This window comes from Pagrus major, chromosome 24 (assembly GCF_040436345.1).
Source record: "Pagrus major chromosome 24, Pma_NU_1.0".
In the NCBI taxonomy this organism is placed as follows: Eukaryota; Metazoa; Chordata; class Actinopteri; order Spariformes; family Sparidae; genus Pagrus; species Pagrus major.
In genome coordinates, this window is record NC_133238.1 from 21,645,048 (window position 1) to 21,672,235 (window position 27,188).

General features: G+C 41.2%; 3 protein-coding genes across 3 annotated transcripts in view; 1 reads left to right on the forward strand and 2 right to left on the reverse strand.

Moving 5' to 3' along the window:
• LOC140992033 (splicing factor U2AF 35 kDa subunit-like) overlaps positions 1–27,188 on the reverse strand; it is a 69,214-nt gene that overhangs the window by 9,204 nt on the left and 32,822 nt on the right. The gene's annotated exons all lie outside the window — the stretch shown is intronic.
• On the forward strand, positions 1,357–6,862 carry LOC140992151 (B- and T-lymphocyte attenuator-like). Its single transcript, XM_073462417.1, has 6 exons — positions 1,357–1,851; positions 4,680–4,997; positions 5,183–5,224; positions 5,322–5,444; positions 5,554–5,588; positions 5,680–6,862. The coding sequence occupies exons 1-6, from the start codon at positions 1,776–1,778 to the stop codon at positions 6,013–6,015; spliced, it is 930 nt and encodes a 309-aa protein (XP_073318518.1). The 5' UTR covers positions 1,357–1,775; the 3' UTR covers positions 6,016–6,862.
• LOC140992066 (OX-2 membrane glycoprotein-like) lies at positions 13,879–26,770 on the reverse strand. The gene is made up of 8 exons (XM_073462302.1): positions 26,698–26,770; positions 24,757–24,835; positions 24,506–24,638; positions 24,061–24,384; positions 23,302–23,631; positions 21,711–21,995; positions 21,203–21,304; positions 13,879–15,992 (listed from the first exon to the last, which is right to left on the reverse strand). The coding sequence occupies exons 3-8, from the start codon at positions 24,573–24,575 to the stop codon at positions 15,988–15,990; spliced, it is 1,116 nt and encodes a 371-aa protein (XP_073318403.1). The 5' UTR covers positions 24,576–24,638; positions 24,757–24,835; positions 26,698–26,770; the 3' UTR covers positions 13,879–15,987.

A 27,188-nucleotide genomic window follows, 5' to 3' on the forward strand; every position in this document is an offset into this window, starting at 1 on the left:
TACTTTTATGTGGGTAACAATTTGAATACAGGACATTTATTGAGGTATTTTTCCAGATATGGGTACCCATAACGACGTTGTTATCAAACATAAGCCTTTCTTCCCAGCTGTACACAATAGGTGGATATTTAATCTTTTAATTTCCCTTCATTTCATAGAGAGCCATAACTATCTGACAGCTACACGCAAAATGATATTTTACATGTAAAACATACAAAACCCTCATAATATGACTCCAGACTAACTTGGTTGTACAAGTGCGCCTAACTTTTTTCGTTTAGGTGCACGAGCACATAATTTAGGTACAACCAATAATTCATTTTAACACATTATGTTAAGGATTGTTAGCAGGAATAAATAACAGCTAATACATGCATACCTTCATCACAAGAAATAGTAATAACCTTAAATATTTAAAAAATAATCTGCTAAATTTCCGGCGCACCAGTGTGATCAATTAAATGTTTAGCCGCACCTGAATGTTTGCTTTTTGGGTGCATGTGCGACCAAAATAGTCGCACCTTGGAGTCCTGTATGGTGCAGAGTCAGCGCACCTATAGCATTTCAACTTGCTTTAACTCAAAATATGTAATTTCTGCTGCCAGTTGTCTCTCAATCAAAACAAAACAAAAGATGTAAGCAGCTTGGGATCATGGGAGTTGGTGTCTTGAAAATCTATCTACGTAACTCATAAATGTTCACAGATGAGGAAGGGTTAAGTCATGTCGTGTTAGATTTATTCATGTTATGTTCAGTCACATTCACTGACATATCGTCTGACGTTTTTCCGGACCACAACAAACCGTTATTTGGGAACTGAAATGGGCCTAAAGTGGTAGTGAGTATTTTTCCAGGTTTTGGTACTCTCCCTCCACTGTGCTTATATCTTCAGGGTCAGGGTCAGGGTTAAAGGGACGCAATTTAGAAGATTTACAAGAGATAGTTTTTAAAAAATAGTTAAAATGTAAGCAGAAAAGCCCCTAAAACACTGGCTCCTACATTTCCCATACTACAGCTGAATCATGTCTCCTCAACCCTGACATCGTCAGCGTCGTTTCAGAGCTCCCTCTAGAGCCAGAGACGACGTTCATCTCACAAGCCGAAGACTTTCCTGTCAATTAAACCAAACTGGCTGTGCACGGTTGGTGAAGTGGTCCTTTCAAACCTTGAATGAGGCTGACACACTGACTGATAGGCAGTCCACAGGCTGATGGTGTTGCCTGATAGAAACCACACGCACACATCAACGCACTGCTGTGCACGGGTTTGCAGGAGATGCAGATGGTGAACATGAAAGAAAAGGAGAGGGGAGAGGAAGTCAGCCTGAAGAAGTCTGAACCACAGACACAGCCAAGAAGTGATGAAGGTGCGCAGACTGACACAAGACTCGGAAATGAAAGGAGAGGTTATATGAGAGAGAGGGAGACTGTAGTAAAACATGAAGTCTTTGCTGTAGATGTATCGTAGCAGGGTCTTCACCTGAAACTGCGGGAACCCCCTAATCTGAGACGTTTGACTGATTTGGACCTGCAACTTTTGCAGAAGCGAGACCACCCACCAACCTTTACTCCCCTCCACTGCTCTCGCTGTAAAGGGGAAAGAGGCAGAGTTAGGGAGTGTACAGAAAGTAGAAAGAGGAAGCAGCATGTAGCTGAACATCGGCGCCGCAGAACTTCTCTGTTTTTCAATAAAATGATAATGTGCTCGGAGGAACATTTCCCACTTGGATTGGCTGCGACTGGAAGAAGACGGTTCATTGTCTGAGTGTTCCCATCATGAGGCCTAACCACTGCTGGACCGTTCTGCGTGTGTCCATCTTGGCAGCGCTGCTTCTCACCTTAAACGCTGACGGTAAGTTATCATTTTTTGCATACTGGGCTTTCTCACTGTTTTTGTAGTGTTAACTTTCCTTCCTCTGCAGGTTTGTTATGTGTTAAATCAGGCTTTTTTACTAAAAAGTCAGCTTATTTTTGAGTAACCACTATTAAAATTCTTTTGCAAGGGATGGAGGCCGGATTTCAGTGAAGGTCATGAACTTTAAAGTGCTAGAGGATTTAGATTTTAAAAATATCAAGGCAGCTTATACAGTTTTTAAAAGTTCAGTCTTCTAAACCCAACAAGCGGCTCAGTTTGTCAAGAAAGTCGTAACGGATATCTAAAATGTCCTTGTGTTATAAAGATATCTTTTCACCCGTGTCCGTTTGTTTGCTGCTTGGTTGGTTAGTTTGTCAGCAGGACAGCACAAAAACTACTCACTTTCCACAAAATCAGCCTAAAATAGACCCTGTTATGTTTTGGTGTGGATCTGGAAAAAGGGACGGATCCAGGACGTTTTTTGAACATTGCGAGATGCGTTTTTCAAAATTTTCGGCAATTTCTCAGGGAATAATGCGTGGATCTTGATGAAATTAACATGTATTTAGGTGGCTGGTATCTATGAGTGAGTACAATTTGATGTGGATCCTAGATCTGGTTAAAGGGGCACTATGTAATTTTAATATTAATGAGGTAATAATTAAAACTCAGAAATATTTATTTTATTCCATAAGTGAATAAACAAGCTGTTCTCAGAGTAAAAAAAAAAAAAAAGGTCCAGAACACTGTTTGAAGCTAGAAAGGTGGCAGGGTCCGCCACTTATAAACAAAGTAAAACAGTATGAAAGTGTGTTTATTCAGTTCAGGAGTTTGATTATTTGGTTTGTTTAGGTGTAAAAAATCAGTCAGTGAAGATCTTTCTCTTCTCTTCTTCTTCCCCAAAACTACATAGTGCACCTTTAAGCTGTTATCGTGGAGTGATACAGGGTTATCGCGTTTGACATAGGATTCTCTTTCCTCATGTGCTTATCTTTAAGATTATGCAAATTTCAGCATGAATATCTGTAGAACTAACACATAAAAACTGCACAATGTCTGTTTCGGATGCTAAAAATGCTACTTTCGGTTCATTTCTCCCACAGCAGGAGGGTTTTTTTCGTCTGTGTGGGAGCTCGACGGAAAAAATTAAAAATGAGATTTTAACAAAGATAATATGTTTCAAAAAAACAAGTACTCATTAGCCTAATCACTCATCTGCCCACTTAATGTTCCTTGTGCATTTGAATTGCTGACTTAGATAAGAAAGCTTGATAGATTCTATCATTTCCGGTATGCAATATGTCTTCCCTCGGTCAAAACTACCAGTGTGACTTCTTATTCTAAAAAAAGAAAAGTGTTAGTCATGTATCTATCTATAAGTCTATGCTGTGATTTCCTTTTGTTTGTTTGTGGTCTGAGGGCAAAACAGGTATTATTTATAGATGACTAATACTGAGCCACCAACATTTAAAAATACACCTATGTGAGCAAACATTTCAAGGCAAAACTCCTTTCAGCAAGGTCCATTTCGAAACTGTTCTGGAGCTCTCAGTCATATCACATGATCATCGTCAGCAGATGCAACGAACATCCTGAACTGAATAAACACACTTTCATACTGTTTTACTTTGTTTATAAGTGGCAGACCCTGCCACCTTTCTAGCTTCAAACAGTGTTCTGACCCTTTAACATCATGTAATATGCGTAGGTCAACAAACACAAACAATAGACGGCTTGCTTAATGTTAAATCGAACAAATGTTGCAGAAGTCACTATGCAAAGTACTCAGCGGATATCAGGGTCTGTAACAGGTGAAATTCAGACGTGGGTTTGATGTTCCCCCTTGAGACACTGCACTTTTGGTGGAGTTGCACTCTCACTTCCCTTTCATACTAATCGTGTTCGTAATCAACCTTTTTGTGGGGTTTCAATCAGCTCCATCACACCTGCAGCAAACACTGTCGCAGCTGCTCGCAGCTAGGAGGCTCATCGTCTCAAAATGAGCAAGTGATGACTCTAGCAAAAAGCACTTAAAGCGACAGTAATCGTCCGTAGGGATGTCTACCTTCTCTCAAATATAATGGAACTAGATGGCACACAGGTTGTGGTGCTCTCTCACGATAATCCGGAGACCTTGCTGTGTGCAGTTTCGTGAAGGAACAATTTTCGTTCTACCGAACAACACTCAGTACCTCTTTCACCTGGCGGAAGGAAGTGTGCGTCTACATGCGGACGAGAGGCTCGTGCTCGTGACAGGGTGGGAGGTGAACATTAAAGGCACCCGCCTTGGCTGAGCTGTAATGTGAGCTAGCTTAGTTAGCTTAGCTTGCTAGCTGCTCGTAAATGACTAGATGCACGTTTCCTTCAGTGTGGTGATACGGAAAAGAAAATAGTTCTGCTCACAACAAGGTGTGTGGATCTTGAGTAACCGGGTCATGCTTATCAGAGTCCAAGTCGTGTTAATATAATTAATTTAATCATTTTGGAATTGTTGCTGCAAAGTGAGCTGAAAGTCAGCTCATAAACATGAATTGTGAATGTGATCTTGACACATATTGTAGAAATGTTGATATGATATGTAAGAGTCACATGCAAATTTGAACATGTCTGTGGTTTTTGCAGAAATTAAAAATGCCAACATTATGCTCTGACGACTGGGCTGGAACCTGAAGAAAACCTGATTTAAAAAACCTTTTGTTGTCATTCATGTTCACTGCTCACTGTCATTATTCTGTTATAATTAGCTGGTGTCAGATGTAATTGCTCCATTACAGCAGATATCAAGTAAAGGTGAATTAACCTATTCTCTCATTGTCCTTTTGCAGGTGAAGATTGTGAAGATCAAATCAGAGTGCGCCGCAACACAGTGTATGAAGCTTTAGTTGGGGAAGACCTTAGGATTAACTGCACAGTTGTTTTCTGCAACAACTCACCATCAACAGTCTCCTGGTTTAAATTTGGGGAAACTACTGTCCCTGTCAATGTCAGCAGTAGCAGCCACATCAAAACAGAGTGGAAAGAATTAGACAATTCACAAGGGATGTTGTTTTTGATCTTTAAAAAGATTCTTATGAGCGACTCAGGTGAGTATTCTTGTCAGAGTGGAAGCAACGTGGGTCACAACATCAACGTCTCTGTCTTTGGTGAGTGTGACTTTTTAAGTAATTTTAATACATGTATACTGAAAGATCTGATCCAAGAAACCTGTCTTCATATTGTACATCTTACATTTAAATAATTGCAGTGCTTGAAAGTATAACTATTCTGACATAAAGTTCTTGTTCTATCGTCATATCATTAAGACTTAAGACTCTGTATTGTTATATAGGTAAAGAGGAGAACACCAATATTACACCCAAGAATGACTCAGGTAAGGAAAATATATATACAGTGTCTTAATTTTTAATCTGAATCTTAGAACATACATAAACACATTGATGTCCTCAAATGTCCTCTTTGTCTCACAGACAGCCTCGAGTTTAATCCAGAAAAAGAAAGCCTTTGGATGTACGTGTACACTGCTGCTGGGATTGTGACATTTGTCATCATAGTCATAATTATATCTGTCACATCCATGCACGTGTGTAAAGGTAAGACGTTCAGATTTTATATTCATTACAGAGGACTTCAACTCTCCAAGATAAAATACCACAAATATTTGAAAGCAGTAACTAATTTCACCAAAATGTCTTCATGCAGGGAAACCAAAGAAGGAGACTCAAACTGAAAATCAGGTAGGACATGACACAGATACACCAAACTCACAGCCACCTCATCCCATTTTCACTTATTTACAGATTTTGATACTGTTTTTGATGTTTGCAGTACATGGCAATCCCCATGGTCGAGCAACCCCTTCCACACGCCAACCTCCAGGCTCTGCCAAGAGGAAACCCCTCTGAGCAGCCATCTCGGAGATCTATCAGGACAACGACTCCGCCCTCACAACCCAACGAGTTGCCTTTACCGAGAGACAATGAGCCCGTTTACGGCAAGGCGAAAAAGGACAGAGAGAGACCGAGGAATAGGGTGGAGGAGGAGGGGAGTTCTCTTGTGTACGCTGCCCTCAACCATCAGCTCCCGGCGGGGGCTGCTGCTCGGCCTCGTAGGCCGATGGAGGAGACGTCAGAGTACGCTGCAATCCGTGTTAAAGACTACTAGACACTATGAACATTTTCAAATCCAAGAGAACTCAGGAGGCAACACGAAACTCAAAGGTTTTTCAGATACCTTTCTGTAAAGACAGCTCTTTTATCTCAACACAAGGATTCTACAGCACAGACCTACCTGAAACTGTCCACCATTTGGTCAATACTTTAGAAACCCTGCTTTTGTTACTTTTGTTACCTTGCTAACACTTACATCGTGACTTTTCCACCTTCAGCTACTTTTTACAAGAATCTGTGAGCTGTTTTTAAAGTCTTCAGCAAGAACCAGTGTGCTCGGGGAGCTGAATGCAACAGACAAGATGGGATGTCAAAGAGTAGGGACAGATGGACTAAAGTGTTGGATTTTGGGATTTCATTGGATTTGTTGTCAGTAAAAATTACATCAGACCAAAGGCAGCACCATCTATTACCAAACTAAATGTATTTTTTACAGAATTTTTGCAATCTGTCTACAACTAGTAGGGACTTGTTTGCGATCTTGGTTCGAATGTTTTGTGTCACACACTCCCCGCCGGTTAAAACTGTCACTTTGTGCTGTTGCACATCCATAACTTGAATTTATTGTTTTCCGTGACATAACATCTAATAACATTAATGGTTTCATGTGCTTTCACCTGTACAAATGGTACTATTTCAACTGTTGACTCATTTTCTGACTCCATGAATGACTACTGAGCTTCTGCAATTTTGTTTCACAACCTTTTCGGCTCTTTGACTGTGTTTCTTTAACTGTTTAATAGAGAATGTAATAATAATAATCTCCTCATTTTTGTGCAATCAAATAACGTGTATCCATAACTGTTTGATTGGAATTAAGAATATATGATGCAATCACTGCTGACTCACTTTTGTACTGTTTACTCAAAGGTGTGTTTGTCAAAAATGTCCTTTTTGGGCCGTGATAAGTCTTTTAAGTGTATTTGCCTTCACAACATATTCTGTAATGGGGGTACGCAAACACACAGACCATGGTAATCAAGAACAGGAAGTGAAGTAGACCACATGTCACTTACAGTGGTATATAGAGCAGACCTGCAGTATTAGTTGTTCTACAAAACAGGATAGCTTGTACTTGAAGTGTTGCCACCATGAGACTTAACTGCTGCCTGACGATCCTTCACGTGTCCATCTTAGCGGCGCTCCTTGTCCATTTGGACGCTGATAGTAAGTCTTTGTTATTCTTTCTACATCACTCAATCAGAGGAGGTCTTTGTTACGGTGTTTGTTTTTCTGTCGCTTAATGTATTCACAAATATGTGTAAGAAATTATGTTTTGCAGTGTTAAAGGATTTAAAGACTGAAAAGGTTTTTTAATATAATTACAGATTAAATACAGATATTCTTCTAGACACACCCAAGGACTCAACAACGCAGCGTGAAAACTAAACACGGAAATAGATTAACGTTAATTAGGTTTAAGTCGATTCCTAGAGGATGTATAGGTGACGAAAAATATCAGCCACACCTTTTATAAGACAATTTAAGAAATAGAAAATCAGAAATATCATAAAAATTAGCTTTACTTTGGTCCATTTGTCATTTTCACTGGACATTCATTGTTATTTGAGCAGATCTTTTGACGCACTTTCTCCCAAACTTCCCTCTTTTGTTAAGATCGGCACACCCTGATCTAAAACTGAAATAAAAATGTAGTTATATAAACTTAAACATAGGATTGAGAGAATTTGTTTCCGGTAGTAGAGAACCCAAGGCAGAGAAGCGATCTAACCACAAAGATACTATGGGTGACTTCCTGACCTGAATTTTTAGTCTGATGGTCACAGCTGCAGCATAAAAAGAAAACCCATCAAACGTTTTCTGTGATCCATTTTTTCTCTGAACCACTCTACTGACTGATGTTCAAAATGTTAGATTAGTTTCACTGCTGTCCTGTTCAGGGCTTAAGGTTAAGTATTACATCCTGATTCTTTACAGTCGGTTAAAGATACCTGGAGATACAGATGATGTTGAAACATAAATGTTTTTAATCAAGTGGACAACCATCAAAATGTATACATGACTTTGCACATTAGCTTTAGTGTGTGGTGCAAAGAATTCATCAGGCCTTCAGTGCAAAAAAAATTTGCTGGGCGGGGATTCAAAATGACGTAACACCTACAACGACACATCCTCATACCTGAACGACTGAACTGGTCAATTGCCAGTGAGTCCCAAAACAACATTCATCAATGTTCCCAAAATAGCATTTACTGTTGCAGTGTACCAGCAACACGCATACTGGACCTTCATGATACGCTGCTATTTTTTTACAATCACTAGTTTTAAGTCATCTTCATCAGTATGATGTTGATTTTATTTGTGAATAATCGATTTAGAGGAAACTAAGCGATGAAGCAGGGTATGCTCTAGGGCGACAAGTCGTGGCTCAAAACTCGAGGCTTCACAACTGTAGTCCACAAACCAGTTGGTGACACTGTTCCTTTTCTATTATATTTGCTTTTAAGTGAGGATGAACTGTCCAGTCATTTTTTAACTATATGTTTTTTAATTTTTCTTTTCCAGGTGAAGATTGTGAAGTTGAAATGAGAGTACGCCGCAACACAGTGTATGAAGCTTTAGTTGGGGATGACCTTAGGATTAACTGCACAATTGTTTTCTGCAACAACTCACCATCAACAGTCTCCTGGTCTAAACTTGGGACAACTTATGTCCCTGTCAATGTCAGCAGTAGCAGCCACATTAAAACAGAGTGGAAAGAATTAGACGATTCACAAGGGACATCGTTTTTGATATTTAAAAAGATTCTTATGAGCGACTCAGGTGAGTATCAGTGTCAGAGTGGAGGCAGCGTGAGCCACAACATCAACGTCTCTGTCTTTGGTGAGTGTGACTTTTTCAGTAATTTTAATACATGTATACTGAAAGATCTGATCCAAGAAACCTGTCTTCATATTGTACATCTTACATTTGAATAATTGTAGTGCTCCGCTTGAAAGTATAACTATTTTGACATAAAGTTCTTGTTCTATCGTCATATCATTAAGACTTAAGACTCTGTATTGTTATATAGGTGAAGAGGAGAACACCAGTATTACACAAAAGAATGACTCAGGTAAGGAAAATATATATACAGTGTCTTAATTTTTAATCTGAATCCTAGAACATACATAAACACATTGATGTTGAATGGTGAGTGATTCTTTTGAAACTTTCTTACTGCTACTTAATGATTAATTTAGAAGTCATCATTATTTCCCAAACAATCAGACTGAAGCTGCGTCACTGTTTCTGTGGCAAATAAACAATCTGACCTGTTTTTCAGCTCGTGTTGATCATGCTGATGAGGCTACTTCGGAGCCACGTCAGAATAATTGTACGGGATAAAAACTAATTTCTCTTTGTACGTGAACTAAATTTACATGCATCAATGCTTCTTTGATGCTGAGTCAACGTCACTCTTTTATCTCACAGCTACAGAACCTGCTTTCTTCCCGTATGCGTACCGCATTGTTGGAATCGTGGCGTTTGTCATCATAGTGATGATTATCTATGTTGCATCGAAATCTGGGTGTAAAGGTAAGAATTGCATACAACACGTGCGCATAAAAAATGATAACATGCAATAAAAATGAATATGTAACTACATATTTGCTATGATGATTATAATAACTCATCTCTCCTGGTGTCAGTACAATGTGTCCGCTGTGCAAAAAGATCCAGGGAGACGCCAGATCTGAGCAACCAGCCCCCCCAACATATCTATGAAAACGATCCGTGCTAGTACCTTGAAATCAATCTGCTAAGTTAAATGTTAAGATATTAGGGCTATGACTAATATCAAACCATTTCATAGTGTTCATTTCAAGCTTTTGTAACCTGTAATATGTATCAGATGTATTCATGTTGTCACTGATTTGTGTGTCAAATGAGTTTGTCAACGCTGCGCTGTTACTATGTTTCTAAGTTACATGCTTTGTGAATAATTGATTGTGTTTTTGTGAATTAAAAATAATAAAATCATTTTATACAAAGACAGAATAATGTACATTTATTCATAATGGTACGTTTGCTGTCATGAATCATGGCGAATGTTTATTTCTTGTAAATCAAGCTGTTATAATGCAGAAGTGAAATTTCTTAGGTGAGAAACCACTATTGTTCTACCATGGCTGTGTGCGTGTGTGTGTGTGTGTGTGTGTGTGTGTGTGTTTGCAGAAAGTAACACATTTACATGTGAATTTTGTTTTGCTTCCTGTACAGTTAACACTCTTTGTACGCACATCAATTCAATTTTCACTATCTGTTGTGCATTTGGGAGCAGACAGACGGTCGACTGATGAACAGGAAGCAGAATTAAACCACAAATCACATAGTCTACTAAGGCTGTAAGAGGTGTTACAGTAAAGGACATATATCATAAACTTACCCTTGTACTCAAAGAGTCTACTCAAACTCAAAAACACCGTATTTGGATGTAGCTTAAATGACAACCAAGCAACAAACAGATTAAAAGGTCAACAGTAGGCTAGTTTATGGAATACTGGCTAACTTGTAGGCTAATTTAGTGAAGCTTTTAACATGTTAAACCTGTAACAAGAGTGATAGTTAGCTGACAACATCTTAATTTAGCGTTTTAGCATGTTAACAATTGCTAACTGAAACCAAACACAAACTAGCTCAGTGATGGTACGTACTCAAGTTCTTACTTAACTGTCTGCTGGCAAGCTAATTTAGCAAAGCCTTTAATGTGTTTAGCCTGAAACAAGAGTGAATGTTATCTGACATGATCAGCAAACGAAAAAGCAAAAACAATTATCCAAAACTGATCACATTATTTACTGCAGCGTGTACACATTAGCCATATAGGGCCTATTAAATGCCAAGTTTGTTAAGAGTAAATGCTAAAAAGGGAAAGCAGGTGCATCACTAACATTTTCCATTCTTTGATTTCGACACACACTTCCCTGAAACCAGTCGAAGGTGCTAATGATTTATCGTGAATCCCAACAAGGCGCCTGCCATATTTCAATATGAGTCACCTTTAACGTACAGTTATTAAACAGCACCTGTTGATGCCAGACAGACGGGGGAAAACCTTGTTTTTGTTCTATTTTAGCTCATCGCCAGATCAACAGTCTTCCACCCTGAATCCAGGAAATGACATCTTTGGGGTCAGGGTGAAACCAGATTCACACTCAACAAGAACTGAACCAAAAACCTCAAACGACATCCTTGATTTGAGATTGGATTCTAAAGGTCATTAAGGCATTTGTTTTCCTTCAACATGAACCACGTCGAAAAATGATCACCAAAAGATAGTCGAATGACGATTAAAAAAGTCTATCAGATTATAAAACGAGAGTGGACAGTGTATTATCTTCCACACATAATAACCTGGACATCTATTGACAGTTATATTCACAACCATCACAAAATAAACAGCTGTTCAGCATCTTGATTTTTAGAGCTTGAACATGTGATTTTGTGGCTACAAAACTATAACCACACTGATCGTCTGATAATGCAGCAGCAGTTTTGTTAAATTAAAGCAGATTGCAGCTGGTTAAATGCCCGAAAACCCGATTCTAATCTGATCTGAGCGGTGATAGTGAGAAGTTGGACGTTCTGCAGGGGCTTCGTGAAGCACGTGGCCCGTAGGATGTGCTACCTCTGTGGTTTTGAAAGTGCTAAAAGTTGAAGCACTTCTTGCACAATCTGGCAGAGGCATTCACACACAAGCGCAAACATAACTGTACCCCACCCAGCGTACTGCATCGCCCACCATCCACCATGTGACACATGCAGGTAGAGGCTTGCTGCCCCGTCAGAGTTGTCAACAAGGAAGTACAAAAACTTGTGTGCGTTGGAGCTATTTTAACTTGTTATTAGATGTCAAGATCTTTCACAGTTGGGCTTGTTTCCTCATTATGTTATTATGATGCAGTGGCATTGGAGAAATTGTGTGCATGTGGTATGAATTAAGGCCGTTTAAGTCAAAGAAAACCCTGAGAACTCACTTTTTCCACAAATGAAATAAGGGGTCCATCTAGTGGTGTAAAAGCAAAACTCAGGGTTCTTGCCTGACATCTCATTAACGTGGTGATACATGGTTGTAGACAGATCAACAAAAGCCCTTAAGAAACATTTAAAAGGAATGTGTGTGATTGCTGGGGTTATTATTTCCTATCAGTGTGACTCCATAAACATTAAAAGCCAACGAGAGACCAAAACAAAAAGTGATCTTGTCGTAAAGTCCACTAAAGGTTTGCACACAGTTTCCTCAAGATAAGCCTCGATGATTTCTTAATCATTGTAATAATAAGCTAAATAAATCTGCCAAAATGCCACAGTGTCTCCAAACAACAAAGGAACTGCTTACATGTGCCCTTTCCTGTTTTTGTGAGGTTTGTGGAAACTGTGAATGGATCAAATGTCTGCACTTACATGAAAGATGTTTGGAGAAACGTTACAATGGTTCAGTTCAGACTGCAAAGTTGATTTCGAAAAGAGGATAGAGTCACGGAAACCGACCAGAATAAGGTTACCACTCGCTTTAGAAAGAACAAATGTTATTCTTGAAAAGTTCAACTTATTTTGGCAACTTATTGAGTTTTTTAGCCTTTCAGTCTACAGAATATTGACAGAATTAAAGTAAACCAGTGGTTCGCAGATGTTTTTATCTGATGAACCCCTACATCCCCGTCAAATGAACTCCAGTACCCAACACCTGTTTATACTGGATGTTATTTAGGTCTAAGTGATACTGTGAGGCTACAATATGTTTTCAACAATAAAACTGGTCAATATTTTGGTTGATTTGGTCAAGTTAGCCTACTTACATTACCCCCTTGAGTGTCAGAAGCTTGATATTTAAACTATTACTTTTACCTAACTATTTTAACCATTTATTTCTCTTAGCTAGCTATTTTAACTTTTAGTTAGGCTATCTATTTCCATTAGGCCTATTTATTAACTTGACCTACCTTTAGCTACAGCATCTGCTTCAAGTGTTAATCCATTAGCTTCTTTTGGCTAACTATTTCAAGTGTTATCCATGTTTAAGCTAACTATTTCACTTGTTCATTAGCTAATTTTGACCTAACCATTTCAATTAATTATCTATTTTTTAGCAACTTTAATTGAACTATTTCAGGAGTTTATCTATTAGCTGCTGTTGGCTAACTATTTCACATGTTTATCCATTAGCTACGTTAATCTAACTATTTCAGGTGTTTGTTCACTATCAGCTAATGAAAAAAACATATTGAATAGTTAGCTAAAAGTAGCTAATGATTAGCTACTTACATACTCCATTACTTCTAGGCTAGCTAACTCTTCATGACTCACTTGCTAACTTTTCATGCTATATAATGCAATTCAGTTACCACAACTCCACAAGCTTCACATATAACAACACCCCCTGGCAGCATGTCTACCAAAAATTAACCCTACTTGTCACTTCCCAGTATTTTTCAAATGATTATCTTGGTGTGAAACTCAATTTATCCATGACTCACAACTGAATCACGCAAAATATAGCGTGCCTGAAACAACAATAGCGGATCTGGGTGTGTTATTATTGTTTCAGGCTATTTAAAGCTTTAAATATTTGCATTGGTTAGTCATAGATCATTGTGAAAAAAAGGAAAAAAGGCCACCAAGATAAAGATATGCCACTCGCAGGGTCTGAGAGTGAAAGCGTAAAGTCACTGGAGTGGGTTGTGGAGGAAATGAGTTTCCTATTGTGTAAGATTCTGGTGAGGTTACAGTACCACCCACCATCATACACCATAACCCAACTATTGCAAAGGAATCCCAGCTATCATTTGCATGAAACATACTCAGTGTCTCCAAAACACACACAATAAAAAATCTGCGGTGAAACAACAGCATATAAAGTTTCAGGTTTTTATTTCTGATCCACATGTAACTTCAGCACCAGTACAGGAAACTATTTAGGTGAATACTGATCAAAAAAATAAAATACTGTAACACTGTTGACACTGAAGACATGATTATTAAACTGAAACAGCAGGTAGACAACTTAGCAAAGTATTTTTACTTCAATATCGGCATTTATTAACATTTAAACCTTCTTTATATACATACAGCTGTAAAAGGAGAAGTTTAATTGTATCTAACAGAGCTGTTTAATTGTTAGAATATGTTAGAATTTTCTACAACATTAAACTTTACTGTACACAGCCCATGTAGGCCTATATTAATATTTTCCCAAATAAAAAAACATAACACTGGTGCTCCCTACAGTTCAAATACTGCACAACAATACACTCCCACACAGTCTCACACAAACAGTGATTCACAGCTGCAGGTTTCATCCACACAGTGATCGTTTGGGCGGTGTTAACCACCGTACACAGGAAGGTTACAAGTCGACCACCCGACTCCGTCAAACCTTTCATTCTGTCCCACTCAAAACATCCTTTCAAACTGAGTCACAACAGGGCTGCTTCACTAGAAGTCAGGTTTTAGCCTCAGTGCCCCTGCTACTTTTCTGATTTACTGTAACTTGCACGTCAGGTTCAAAATTGGCACGGCACCCTTCTGATCATCCTTCTTGCCCCAAAAACAACCACAAATAGAGGGTTTTGAGGTGACGTAATACCCAGTCGGGGCCAATTTGGAGGTCCAGCAATCAGGCTGCACTGGCAGAGAATAGCTGATGTGTCTGTAAAGTTTAACCACCTCAAAGGTCCTGAAATACTAATTTCTCAATCAACAGTTTTGGTTATTTTTGTGTGCTAGGTCCAGGTTGGAAAAAGTTGACCATTAAGCTGTAAGAACGATACCTAAACTTTGATACCGTGTTTTTTTTGTGCTCTTTATGATCAGGAATTAATCAATTCCTAACTGTTAAATGACTTATTGATTTAAACTTATGTATCCCTAACTGTAGGCTACACATCACAGTTAAAAAACCCTTCAAACGGAGCAAATTATACTCAAACTACACTGTAAAATCTGACAAGGTGATCTTACTTTAAAAAAACAGTCATCCAATTACTTCAAAATTAGCAAGTAAAGTAGACTGTTATACTTAAGTTGTAAGTGCTAAAAAGTTTTAACAACTTAAAATTATTAGTCTACTTTACTTGTTAATTTTGAGGTAATTCAGTAACTTGATTTTTTGAAGTAAAGTCACCTTTTTTCACTTTTTCATTACACAGTGCAGATATAATCAACCTAAATTAAAGGTGCAATATGTAAGAATTTGCCCCCTATTGAGTTTATAATCCTAGATAGTTAGTTAGCTCAGTTAGCCGTGCAGCTAGCAGTCCTATTAGCTAGCTAACTGCTGAGACTTGGAGCACCGGGGGAGTGTTGGTGTTGATGTACTCAGTACTCAATTATGATTTTTAAAAGTAACTGAGTAGATTACACGGTCAGAGCTAGCCTGTTAGCATGCTAACTTTAGCCAACACTGTTGTTTTATTTATATTCTGTTGATAATTTTCGTTTGAATGTTTTTAAACTTAATTTCTTACATGTTGCACCTTTAAAATGTACATATAAATATAACTTATGACACTGTTCAACATCTGAGGATTGACCTAATCTCTCTCTCTCTCTCTCTCTCTCTCACACACACACACCCACACACACACACACACACACACACACAGAAACAACATTTTTAGGCTATGGCTTCAGCCCGACCACTGGACCTCCATGATGCTAAAAGATACACTGATGCACATCACTCATCAAAGCAACTTCTCTACTGTAAGTGTAACATCTAGCATTAAATAACGTGGTTTTAGTTCTGTTTACTTTGTAGTAAATGACAAGATATATTTGCGTCTGCATTAGCAGTGTCTTCACGGCTCGTGGGAGCAGAACCAGCCGTGTTGGCTCGGTTCTGTGAAAAAGCTCTGTTCCCTTCCTGTGCACGCTGAGCTGGAGGGCACGGTGCTGAGCAGCTAGGTCAGGCTCAGAGCTCCGCTGGACCTTCATCAAAGCAGCAGTGACGCCGGCCTCCAAATCAGTCTGGACAGAAAGAGAGAGAGAGGGACATCACCAGTTAGATGGTCAGCGTTGTTCCAACAAACTTTCCACAACGCTTCATTTTCCAATTCTGAATTAATCACGCAGCTCAAATCCTTCCTCGGCAGCCTGGATGTCCTGTCAGGGTGGAAACCCTTTTCCTGACAGGCCACCAACGAGATTTCATCGGGGAAAAGGTCGAGCACTGTGAGTTTGACAGGAGGATGCCAGGTTTTTGGGAAGTCTGCCCATTTTTCTGTATTTTTACCTGTTAAACAATGAGAACAAAACCAAATGTGCTTAAATACAGCTGATACTATACTAGTTACTAATTACAATTAAACAAATATACAGCTCTGGCTGAAGGGAATGTCACATATATGGTCATAAACCAAAGTAGTCAAGTTATTAAAACTTGCTCTCTCTACAATACATCCAAAAATAATTGAGATATTTCACTCCGGACCAACCGGCTGAGGACAAACCAACAAGGGGGGTAACGTTGGTCATGATAAAAATGTTACTGCACATGTTGGTATGACTGTTTAGTTCACAACTCAGTGAAGAGAGAAGAAGAATTGGAAATCGGTGTATACAGAACGTGACATGGCAACTCCTTGTTCCAGCAGTAGCCCTCAGTTAAAAGTGAGTTTCCCAAGGCAAGAATGTCCCAACATCATGGGCAGAGGTTGTAATTACTCGATATCAATCCCACACAAGAATGTGAAAATAAACACAGCAAGTACGTACGCGTCCTCATCCACACACACACACACACACACACACACACACACACACACACACACACACACACACACACACACACACACAGCCCCAAAAACAACCCACTCACATCCATAAAGACCACATACACAAAATAATGAAAGACAGCAGGAATTCAGAACGAAGCGCCTGCCGCACCTTCATGTACATGTGGTGGCAATGTGAGTTATTTAGAGGTGGCTCACTTTAGGAAAAAGCCTTTAACGTCGAAGCTGAATCTACACATGTGGCCTAAAAGCCAATTAGAGCGAGAGTGACATGTTAGCTCTGTGTCGGGCTGAGAGAAGGAAAATCAATCAAAACTGCAGAGGTGAGAAAGGTTTCCAACAGAGAAAAAAAAAGCTCTTTATTAGTTTAATTTTAAGGTTAAAGATGATTTTTTTTACTGTGTAGCGAGCAGCAGGTGTCACATTTTCCTTCCTTCTTGATATCATGAGTTGATGTTTTGTTTTCCCACCTCTAATCTCTAAGGAGCAGTCAGCGGTACCCTCACTTCTGCCCTCGTGACTCAAGGGTCGACCGTGTTTGCGTGCCGGACCGGATGTGGTCACTCCCCCGCACTTCCTGTGGTGCCACAGATTGAAGCGTGCCACTGAAAACATTTGCTTTCATGAATAAAGGCTCTTATCTGTGGTGAACTTCCTGTCCTTGTAGCTGTGCCGCCGCCGTACCTTACAGTCTGTACATCATCTCCACCCGGCCACACCAAAAAAAAAATCATGGAAACGCGGACACAAATAGACCAGTTGCACTTTACTGGAACAACCTCAGGCCTTGACCCGACTTCCCAGCCGTGATTGAAGCAGCCAGGGGCTGAATTTACTCCCCCTGATTCAGAGGGAACCACAGAAGCCTCTGTGGCGGGCTCGCGGTTCAACTTCAGCCGCAGACATCACAACTTTACAGGCCTTCAACAGTGGGTTTCTCTGTAGCTGAGCATCTCAGATGCCCTTTAAATATATGTCGACACTTGAGTTTTACTTTCGGACAGCTGTTCACTCAGAGGAAGTGTTGGTTGAGGCAGATTATTTTTTAATTATTTGAGATATTCAGCTTCAGATTTACATGAAAGCCCCTGAAAAGCTATTTTCGCAATTAGCTGCTCACTAGATATTTATTAAAAAAGGAAAACAAAACAGGGAAATTAAACCAAAGGTATCAGCATGGCTCACAGATCTGTTATTTTCTAACTTTGATGAACCAATCCTTTAACTCTTTTCTGCAAGTTTTCTGCAACCAACCACACCTTTATCTATACAATTTGTTGAGTTGTGCAGTTGCATTATAGGAAATACTTCCAACAATGTTTAAACCCAGGGACATCTGTACTTTTACTCCAGGTTTCACTTGCTCGTCTGTCGCTATAACCTCCGGGGGAAACATTAGTTGATCTGTCAGAAAGTGAGGAGGCAAGTTGACGAATGTGATGAACGCTACTTCACACCACCATCAAACTACGTCATTGGTTTGAAGGGACCCTGAGTGAGATTGCTTCTAAAATGAATCAGGTCAGCTCCAAATAAGGACTTCAGACACTTTGCATCCCAGCTGCATCACATCACAGTAAAAGCCTGTGTTCCTCTGACACATCTCAGCCAGGCCAAGACCGGGAAATACAGTACGAGTGTGTCTGTACAGTCGTGTGTTGTTATCAGCTGGGCAGGCTTTCAACTTCGGGACTCTGTCCTCCTTGTCGCTGCTCCCTCCTCCGGGCCCCTCATGTCTGTCTTCCTCCTAAGTCCAAAGGGATTAGACAGAGAAAGAGGGTCTTTTCTTCTGTCTGCTAACTCAAGACAATCGAGGCCCAAGACTCAGCCACTTGTTATTCTGCTCAGGATCCATGGAGTTGGAAAGCGAGGGAACTTGGGCAAAGACTTTCGAGCAATGTGGAAAGTCTCAAGCTAATGGGAGCTTTGTTTCCCTGAGAAAAATCTATTTTTGCTGTGACCCAGCTGTAATCTCTTCAAGATATCCCGCAGTGGATCTTGGCCACAGATACTTGGGCAAGAACTTTTCCAACACGACTCGAGACTCTCCCCGAGTTGTCTTATGAGTTAGGGATGTGAGATAAACACACTCTTAAATCAACAGAGTGATTGATTGAGGCCTTTGTTGTGTGCGACCCATGTGGGAGAGTGTTGGTTTAGGAACTTGCCATGATGAGGTGACGAGGAATGTAGGAATAAAGGCGACGTGTCAGTGGGTTTCCATGTGTCAGACATCAGGAGATGGCCGTATATGGCTTCTGCTTTCTTATCGCGCAAGGAAACAAAGAGAAGGAGGAGCTGAAGGAAAAAGGAAACTCATTATTCTTCTGATGGACCGTTTACAAACCTTAAAAGGATCCAAGGAGGTCTGATAAAAATATCAAAAATGAACTACAGTCGTTGGGATTTCTCTCATGACTTTGTTTTGTGACACAGTCCAAATTGTACGTTGCCAAATCGAGCGAGGCCCTGAGACCGTCCTGACCTTGAGACATCAGCTCCCACTTTTGTTTTTCTTCCTCTGCGGCCGCGACTTTTGTTTGGCCGAGAGAAGCGCCAGCGTCAGCCAAGGCTCCTGTCACTGCCGCAATACGTTTGCTTTTCCCTGCTTCTCCTCGGCAGGCAGAAAATTTATGATAAAGGGGAAGTGGGCAGCGGTCCACGCAAGCCACATTACGCTGGCACAGAGCTGTTTCCGTGACACCCGGGGAGGATTGTTGGAAAGGTGTTAACAGGAGGCGAGGGAGTGTTGGTTGACACATGAGTAAGCATCCGCCCGGCCACCTCTGTGTCGGGAGAAGCTGTGAGTTGACCTTTAGCTTTCAGAGGGATGTGAGGCATTTCATGGTTGAACGCTCTCACTTTACCAACGTGCACCTACGCCATCTTCACGCCTTCCTCCGACGTTTCTTTTACAATCTTCACACAGATGGATTTCCTACATTTTCTCCCAAAAAATTCAAGACTGAGATTTTTCTTGTAAGTGTTTTAAAACGCCTTTTTAGACACAGCAATGAGTCAATTTGTAGTAAACTGACCACTGGACTGCACCACTGGACTACAACTGAATGTCTGTCACTATTGGATCATTGTTGGATTAGATCAGGTACCAGTACACCAGAACTTCTGAATCAGCATCTGAAACAGCTGATGAGAGAGCCGTCTGATTGGCTATACAGCATTGGCTATATAAACTGAGTGATAGTTAGTAGTTATTTCCTCGTCGCAGCTGCAAAACATACATATATGGTAGCTGTCAGTGTTTGTGATAAGCTACTTTATACTTGCTAAATCTATATTTTTGGCCACTTGGGGGCAGCAGAAACAAGATGTAATCACAACACTGACAAAGTATTTTCATCTTGTCCAACAACAACTTATTTACACACACGGTCTTGTTTATCGTGTCTTCTTTTAGCTCTGTTTTGGTCTCCACCTGCTCCCGTTGTAAATATGTGGCTCTTTAGCTGTTTAACGATCCACCACGTTAACCAGCTATAGTTGCTAAATTTGTCTTGTTTAGTAGTGTACGTTTTTTTATAACCTTGCACCTGGAAAACATGAGAGCGAACCAAAACAAGACAGTTGCGGAGTGGAAAATCAAAACAATGAGCTGAAAGACGCTGCATAAACTGCAGAGTCGGCTCATAATTCTCTGAGTTTGTCACTACGAGCAGCCTCTTTCATGTACGAGCAGTCATGCGATCCATTTTTTATATAAAACTATTGACTACAGCAGCTTTGAGCTCAACCTCTCACAGTCGGGATCGTCCTGGCTGAGGTTCTCTGAGGTCAGTTTGTCAAGGCTCATAAATCCCAGGATGTTTTTCAGTTTATGCAACCAGGAGAAATGTGAACATCATAATCACTACAATGACAAGAGGCACTCAAGACTTGGCCAGAGTAACAGACCACAAGATAAACAATGCACTGCATTTCAGCAGGGTGTTTTTCTCCCATGATGGAGATCCTGTAATACAGAACTCCCTTTGGAAAAGACTGTATTTTAAAATAAAAAGCCTCTTTTATTCAGTTGCTGCTCTTTTCTTTTTAATTCTGCGTCACATTCATACAGCTAGCTCAGTCTGTCTTCTGCCCAACATCAACATTATGATTTGCTCAACCTGCTTCTTTTCCAGTTTCTTCACCCACGTTTTCCTGAGCTACCAGGCTGCAGAAACTGGCAGCAAGGGGAAATCCACTAACATATACTTTTCATAACAGGAGTTGCAGTATTTTTGATGACATGCTCTAATTTACTCTTTCGCAACCACTCCTTGCACTTCCCAGAATTCCTCCGTTAAACCACTGGAGCACAGGCATGGCCTCGGCTTTCTGGATTAAATCATCTTGTAATTAAATGACACCTCAAGAAAAACTATAATTACATTTAGTGAAGTCATTTAGGATGATTGAATGTGGCCTGAAAGAGTTGGGACTCACCGTCGGTACAGATGAAGCACTTGCAGAGACACACACACAGACACAGGAGGAGGACGGCCGCCACGCCGCACACCGAGAGCAGGATGACCATGGCTGGACCCACTGCAGCACACACACAAACACACACCTACATTTAATCCAAAGCACTGTTTATGTTTTAAGATGACACTGACATCTGGACTGAACATGTTAGGTGATGTGGTGGGAGTAGAAATAATCCTTCTCATACGCAGGGGGGACATTACAGGATCCAGGACCCCATCAAAGCGGCCACAACAACCCCAGTGATGAAAATAACTGCGAATACACACATGTGGAAAACAAAAGGCTTCTTTCTGCTGCATCTCTGCACACTCAGATAGGACGGAGACATTTTGAGACAGTCCTGGTAGATAGTTTTAATTCTGACCAGCTTCTGTTGCACCAAATCTGCCCCTTTAGGATCAATAAATAAATAATAAATCAATAAAATAAAAACCAATAAGAAGAGGATTTACAAGCTCCTCACTGTTTGTGTTGAGGGACACCGTGAGGGGCTTCGCCAGACCCGGGTGGTGCACGATGCACTTGACGGTCAGGTCACTGAGCAGCCCCGATTGGAAGATCAGCGTGCTCGTCACTGTCGTCGTGCCGTCGCCCTGCTCGTAGGCGGAGGAAATGGGCGGCCCGAGCGTCCGGTTGTCCCCGCCGAAGTCCCACATGATCACCGCTGCGGGTCGGGACTGGGCGGTGCAGTTCGCCTCGGTGTATCCTGAGGAGGAGGTGACGTGGTTCACCTCTGGTTTGGGTAAAACTGGAAAAGGAAAAATTGAGTTTATTTAAGAGATTATCATAAATCATACTTGAGTAAAAGTAAAGATATTGTGTTAAATATTACTTTGTTTAAAGTGAAAGTTACCCATACGAACAGTACTTGAGTAAAAGTCTTGAAGTATCTGATGTAGAATGTAATCTGCAAAGTAACAAGTAACTAAAGTAATCAAATAAATGTAATGGAGTCAAAAGTAAAATATTTGCCTTCAAAATGTAGTGGAGTGGAAGTATAAAGTGGCAGAAAATAGAAATACTCAAGTAACCTCAAAATTGTACTTGAGTAAATGTACTTAGTTACATTCCATCACTGATATTCTGTTTATTTTTTCGTGACTCTTGCAGCCATTTTGCATTTTGTCTGAGCGAGCCCAGCCAGCGGAAAGCAGAGATGTGTCCCTCTGCCTTCACAACGGAGATGGACAGACGGAGCACATCGCCTGTCAATCTGCCCCGAGGGCACAATGACACGAGTTGTCCTCCGTCAGAAAACAGAGGCCGAGCAGCTTTTTTACGAAGTCTCTGTGGTTGTGTTTGTGTGTCTGCATCTCTGGTCCCGTCAGTTTGAACAAAGCTTGTTTAGCAGAGCACGGAGAAGCACACACACACACGGACTGAGGGCCTTGTGTCTGGGGAAACAGTGAGCCACTCATCCCCTGGGCTTTCTCCCAAATTAATCACCCCTCTCCCCTCAGTGACACCCCTCCCTCGGTCAACATTATCACTGCGAAAACACACACACACGGAGAAGGATAAACACTCACTCACACTCCTGGAGGGTTTGCTCACAACTTCTAAACGTCTAAGCCAGCTCTGGCACAGTAGGATGGGGTTAAGTGTTGCCGAGGGGCACGAAGCGCAGGTCAGAACAGTAGTTTAATGACTGGAGTAACTCTCACCTCAGGGCGGCCTGTGGTTTGTTTATACACAGCGTTTCCCTTTCCTGAGCTGAATCTGGGACAGACAGACACACACACACACACACACACACACACACACATTTCCTCTCCGTCTACAGTAACTCTTAAGTGTCACCAAAGCTGTACAACATGACAGCAAATTCTCGTTTTAAGTGCACTCATGCCAAAGTCCATTTAAAATTTGTACATTTTTCTGCATTAATGGCTTCTGTGGCTTTGGAGGATCAGTTCAGATAAAATGAAAATCACTCAAGTAGCTTCGATTAGAGATTTTTTTAGCATAGAGAGTGCATTAAATGTGCAAAAATTGGCCGTTTAGCCGTTAGCTCAGTTAGCTGTGCAGCTAGTGGGAGTATTAGTTGTACTCACCGTACACAGAGAGGCAGGTGGTGCCGCTTTTGGTGCCGTCCGGGTACGTGTGGAACTCGCAGGTGTAGCACGCCTCGTCCTCCGTCCTGACCTGCTGGATGGTCAGCTGGGTGTCGTCCAGGCTGCGGCTCAAACCAACCCGACCCATGAACTGGTCAGTTATGGTCTGGTGGCCGCCCTTGGCGTAGGCGGCCACGGTGGTGGTGTCGCCCTGCTCGGCCGTCTTCCTCCACAGCACCTGTTGCACCCTCTCAGGGAGGCTGTACCAGCAGGACAGGGTGACCGTCTGCCCGCTCATGGCCGTCTTGTTGCCCTCCAGGCGCACTTTACCTGAGAAATGAACATCACGTTAGCTGAATGTGGTTTTACTTCTGCTTTTCAAGACTGCTGGTCGTGAGGAGCCACACTAACAGGAGGAGTCTGGGAGTGATAAAGAATGTGCATGCACACATTTTACACTAACAACAGGAAGTGCCTAGGCTAGCGAGGTGTGTGGGTTTTCTCCCCTGCTGGTCTCAGAGTTCAGACCTCAGCTGACTGCTTCCTGTCCCGCAAGGGGTCTTGTGAGACAAATAAACACTCTTTGTCTTTGTGGAAAAAAGAACAATAGTTCAAACATTAGGTGTGAGCTGCAGCACTGAGAAATGCTTACTGAAGATCGCTTGTTCTTTAGGATAACAGAAGCCAGAATCTCAGAAAATAGAGACTGATTTATCATCTTGGAACATTAATGAGGAGTTCCTTAAAAACCAGACTGACCGATGACGCTGACGCACGTCTTCCCTTCCTGCAGCCCCGTTGGAAAAACGTCAAAGACGCAGCGGTAGCAGCCCTCGTCATCAGGCCGCACCTGCCTGATGGTGATGGAGCTGGCGTCGTTGTGCGAGGCGGTGAGCTGCACCTTGGGGTCTTTGTGGCTGATGCGGATGGGTGCGCTCTGTTCGTACGCCAGCAGGATCTTGTTGTGCTTGTTGTGCCAGCGCACTTGCCGCACAGTGTCGCCTGTTGCCGTCGTGATGTTGCAGCTGAGGAGGAGGGGGTGACCGGCCTCTGCGCTCAGACTGGTGGGAGCTGTGACATCACCTGAGTTCAGAGACCACATTAGAGTTAGATTTTGTAACATTTTATAGAATCTAAAATCATCTTAAAAGTAGTTACAGTCAGTTGAATACTCCACAAAGCACAGATTAGATGGAGAAGATACCTTTCGCCCTGCTAACAGCCGTCCCTACTATCCAGAGCAGCAGACACAGGTGCAGGGCAGGTCCACACATCGCACACTCAGCCAGGGTTACCAACTCACACTGGGACCCAGTATCGCATCCAGGCTGCTGCAGCTGCAAACACAAACACAACCACAACATGAACCTCAAACTAGCATGTGGCTACATCGCATTGAAAAAAAAAGAAGAAGAAGGAATGAGTGTGAATGAGGAGGCTGTGATGCAGATGTACCCGTCAGCTGTCCAGTGTTGTGACTTGTTGAGCTGCTGTTGGTCAGCACAGTCGTAGCTGCATCTTACTGGCACGCTGTCTGCTGTCAGAGGAGACATGAAGCCAGAGGATGACACGAGGCATGACGGCATCGTCTCAGCATCGTCGTCACAGATTACTCTCTTTGCTCAGTAGCGAAGGAAAAACACCAAATTGGATACTAATCACTGCCATGGTGATACAGTGTGTGAGCATCAACAACAACAGCTGCTGACTCAAAAAACGTCACCTGGGGTCTGATGGAGGTTTTACAGGTTAGTGCACAGCATGCACCCTGCAACGGTTAAACCCATAATTATCAGGAAAACAAGCGGCCACTTTGAGGTCTAGACTGCGGTAACCTCGAGATTTCAAAATCGATACCTGAAGCGCAACCTCAAGGTAATTACAGCAGCAGGAGATGATGCAAGGAGTGACGAGGAGATTAGTCAGTAAGGTGATCACAGCATGAGCGAGTGGGTTTATAAAATACAATAGAAAGATGCCTCTAGATTTACTCTGTATCCTGGATGAAGAGGTGTAAACAGCAGGGATCAGGATTTTCATCAGACCCGACAGGTTTTTCTGGGAAAGAGAAGCCCGCCTAAACCACAAGACAGACCAGGTCCAGACCTCAGAGCTTTTACGGGGCTTATTTGCTCTTTTACAGTGCCAACCATCTGGCTTCAAACATCCAGCCTGCTCCTGTTGGGCAGTAGTTAAATCACTTTTTCTGGCTACAAAAACATCACTGATGTCTGACAGTGGGCTGTTCTAATGGCCTCGACAAGTCAGATTCAATCAATCAGTCAGCTTTTAATGTGAAGCCACACCTGCACTCGCCTACAAGTACCTTAGAGTTGTTTTTAAAGCTGCAACTTGTCTGAATTTTAGTTTAAACACACAAAAATTGACTGGAATTATTAACAAAACATAAAAAAAAAAGTCAGCCTGCTAACTAGTTAGCCCCTAGCCAGTTTGTACCTCAAGAGGTGACAGTCTGATGGTAAACAACACCAACACTGCCCTTGTGCTCCAAACTTCTAGTCCGGGCAGAGTCAGCTAATACAACCACTAGCTGCACGGCTAACTGAGCTAACTAGTTAATGGCAGCTATAGTTTGTAGCAATCAGCGGTTAGTTTCGAATATAAAGTGGACAGGTGGCGAAGTCTTACATATTGTACCTTTAAGTACTTAGTTACTTTCCCTTATGTGGAATGTTTCATGTTCACCGAGAAGGACGACTGAAGCCAGGCTGCCAACCTGACTCCTCTACATCCAGACGTGCACCCAACACTGTTGCAGCAGCTGGTTCAGTCCCTGAGGACAGATGTTACGTGAGATTTCTTAAACAGATCGCTGAAAAAAAACTAAACCTTTCCCACATGTGTGTTTGTTAAAAGCATGGGCGGGGAAAAAAAGTTAGGTTTTAATGATGCCGACCTGTGGATGTAAATCAGTCTTTGGTCTGATCACATGAAAATCATAAAAATTGATAAAAGGCTGCAGAGAAAAGTTACACATGACGATTTTACACTGAAATAAATAATGAAAAATTGCAAAATGTTGTGAAAAATGTTATTTGTGCTTTTATAGAGTCAAAGTTATTTAATAATAAAGTGGATTTGAACTTATTTTCTAGTTTAGATCAATGATACAGGTACATTAATGTAATATGAGGCAACAATTCTAGTTTAATAAAAGTTTAAATGTTATTTTCAGATTTAAAAAGTCGTTCTTAAACAGACATATATTCATAGACAGGTGCTGAAGAGTTTCACCATAAAATGTTGGACAAACTAACTCAGACAAGTTGTTGTTGGTGGATGAAGTAAGAAAATGTAAAACTACAATAATCACGTTACTCTAAACTCATTCTGCTGCAGCTAAATCGTGTCTCGTGATAAAGAGGTCAGACTCACCCTCTGACAGATGATCCTCCACAACACAGTCAGCTCCCAGTGCTGCAGATGCTGCCTGTGCTACAGGTAGAGTGAGACTGCAGCACAACAACCCACCGTTCATTGATTTAAACTGCGACTGAACACAGCTCAGTTCCTGCTGCTGCATTTCAACCCCTCATCACAACAGCCTCAACTCTGACTCTGTAAACCTGAGAGAAGCAGGACCTCCAGTGGTCATGTTGTGTAACTGCTGCTGCTCACTGAATATGTGGAAATACATCAAATTATTATCAGTTTATATTGTTTTTTATTAAGTCAGTAAATCACCACATTGTGGTATCACAGGCTGATATCTGACCTTCAAATATATATAAATACACATACATATATACACACATATATACAGTATATCATTTCTTTCTTATTGTATTTTAATTTACTTTGTTTTTTGTTTATTTATCCATTGTTTGTTTGTTTGCTTGTTTTGGGGGGGGTGGGCGCTGTACTAA

Coding starts and splice junctions, on each gene's coding strand:
- LOC140992151 (XM_073462417.1), top strand. CDS start 1,776: ATGAGGCCTAACCACTGCTGGACCGTTCTGCGTGTGTCCATCTTGGCA. Junction 1,852..4,679: donor TCTCACCTTAAACGCTGACG/GTAAGTTATCAT, acceptor GTCCTTTTGCAG/GTGAAGATTGTGAAGATCAA. Junction 4,998..5,182: donor CATCAACGTCTCTGTCTTTG/GTGAGTGTGACT, acceptor ATTGTTATATAG/GTAAAGAGGAGAACACCAAT.
- LOC140992066 (XM_073462302.1), bottom strand. CDS start 24,575: ATGTGTGGACCTGCCCTGCACCTGTGTCTGCTGCTCTGGATAGTAGGG. Junction 24,385..24,505: donor GGCTGTTAGCAGGGCGAAAG/GTATCTTCTCCA, acceptor CTCTGAACTCAG/GTGATGTCACAGCTCCCACC. Junction 23,632..24,060: donor GACGTGCGTCAGCGTCATCG/GTCAGTCTGGTT, acceptor TTCATTTCTCAG/GTAAAGTGCGCCTGGAGGGC.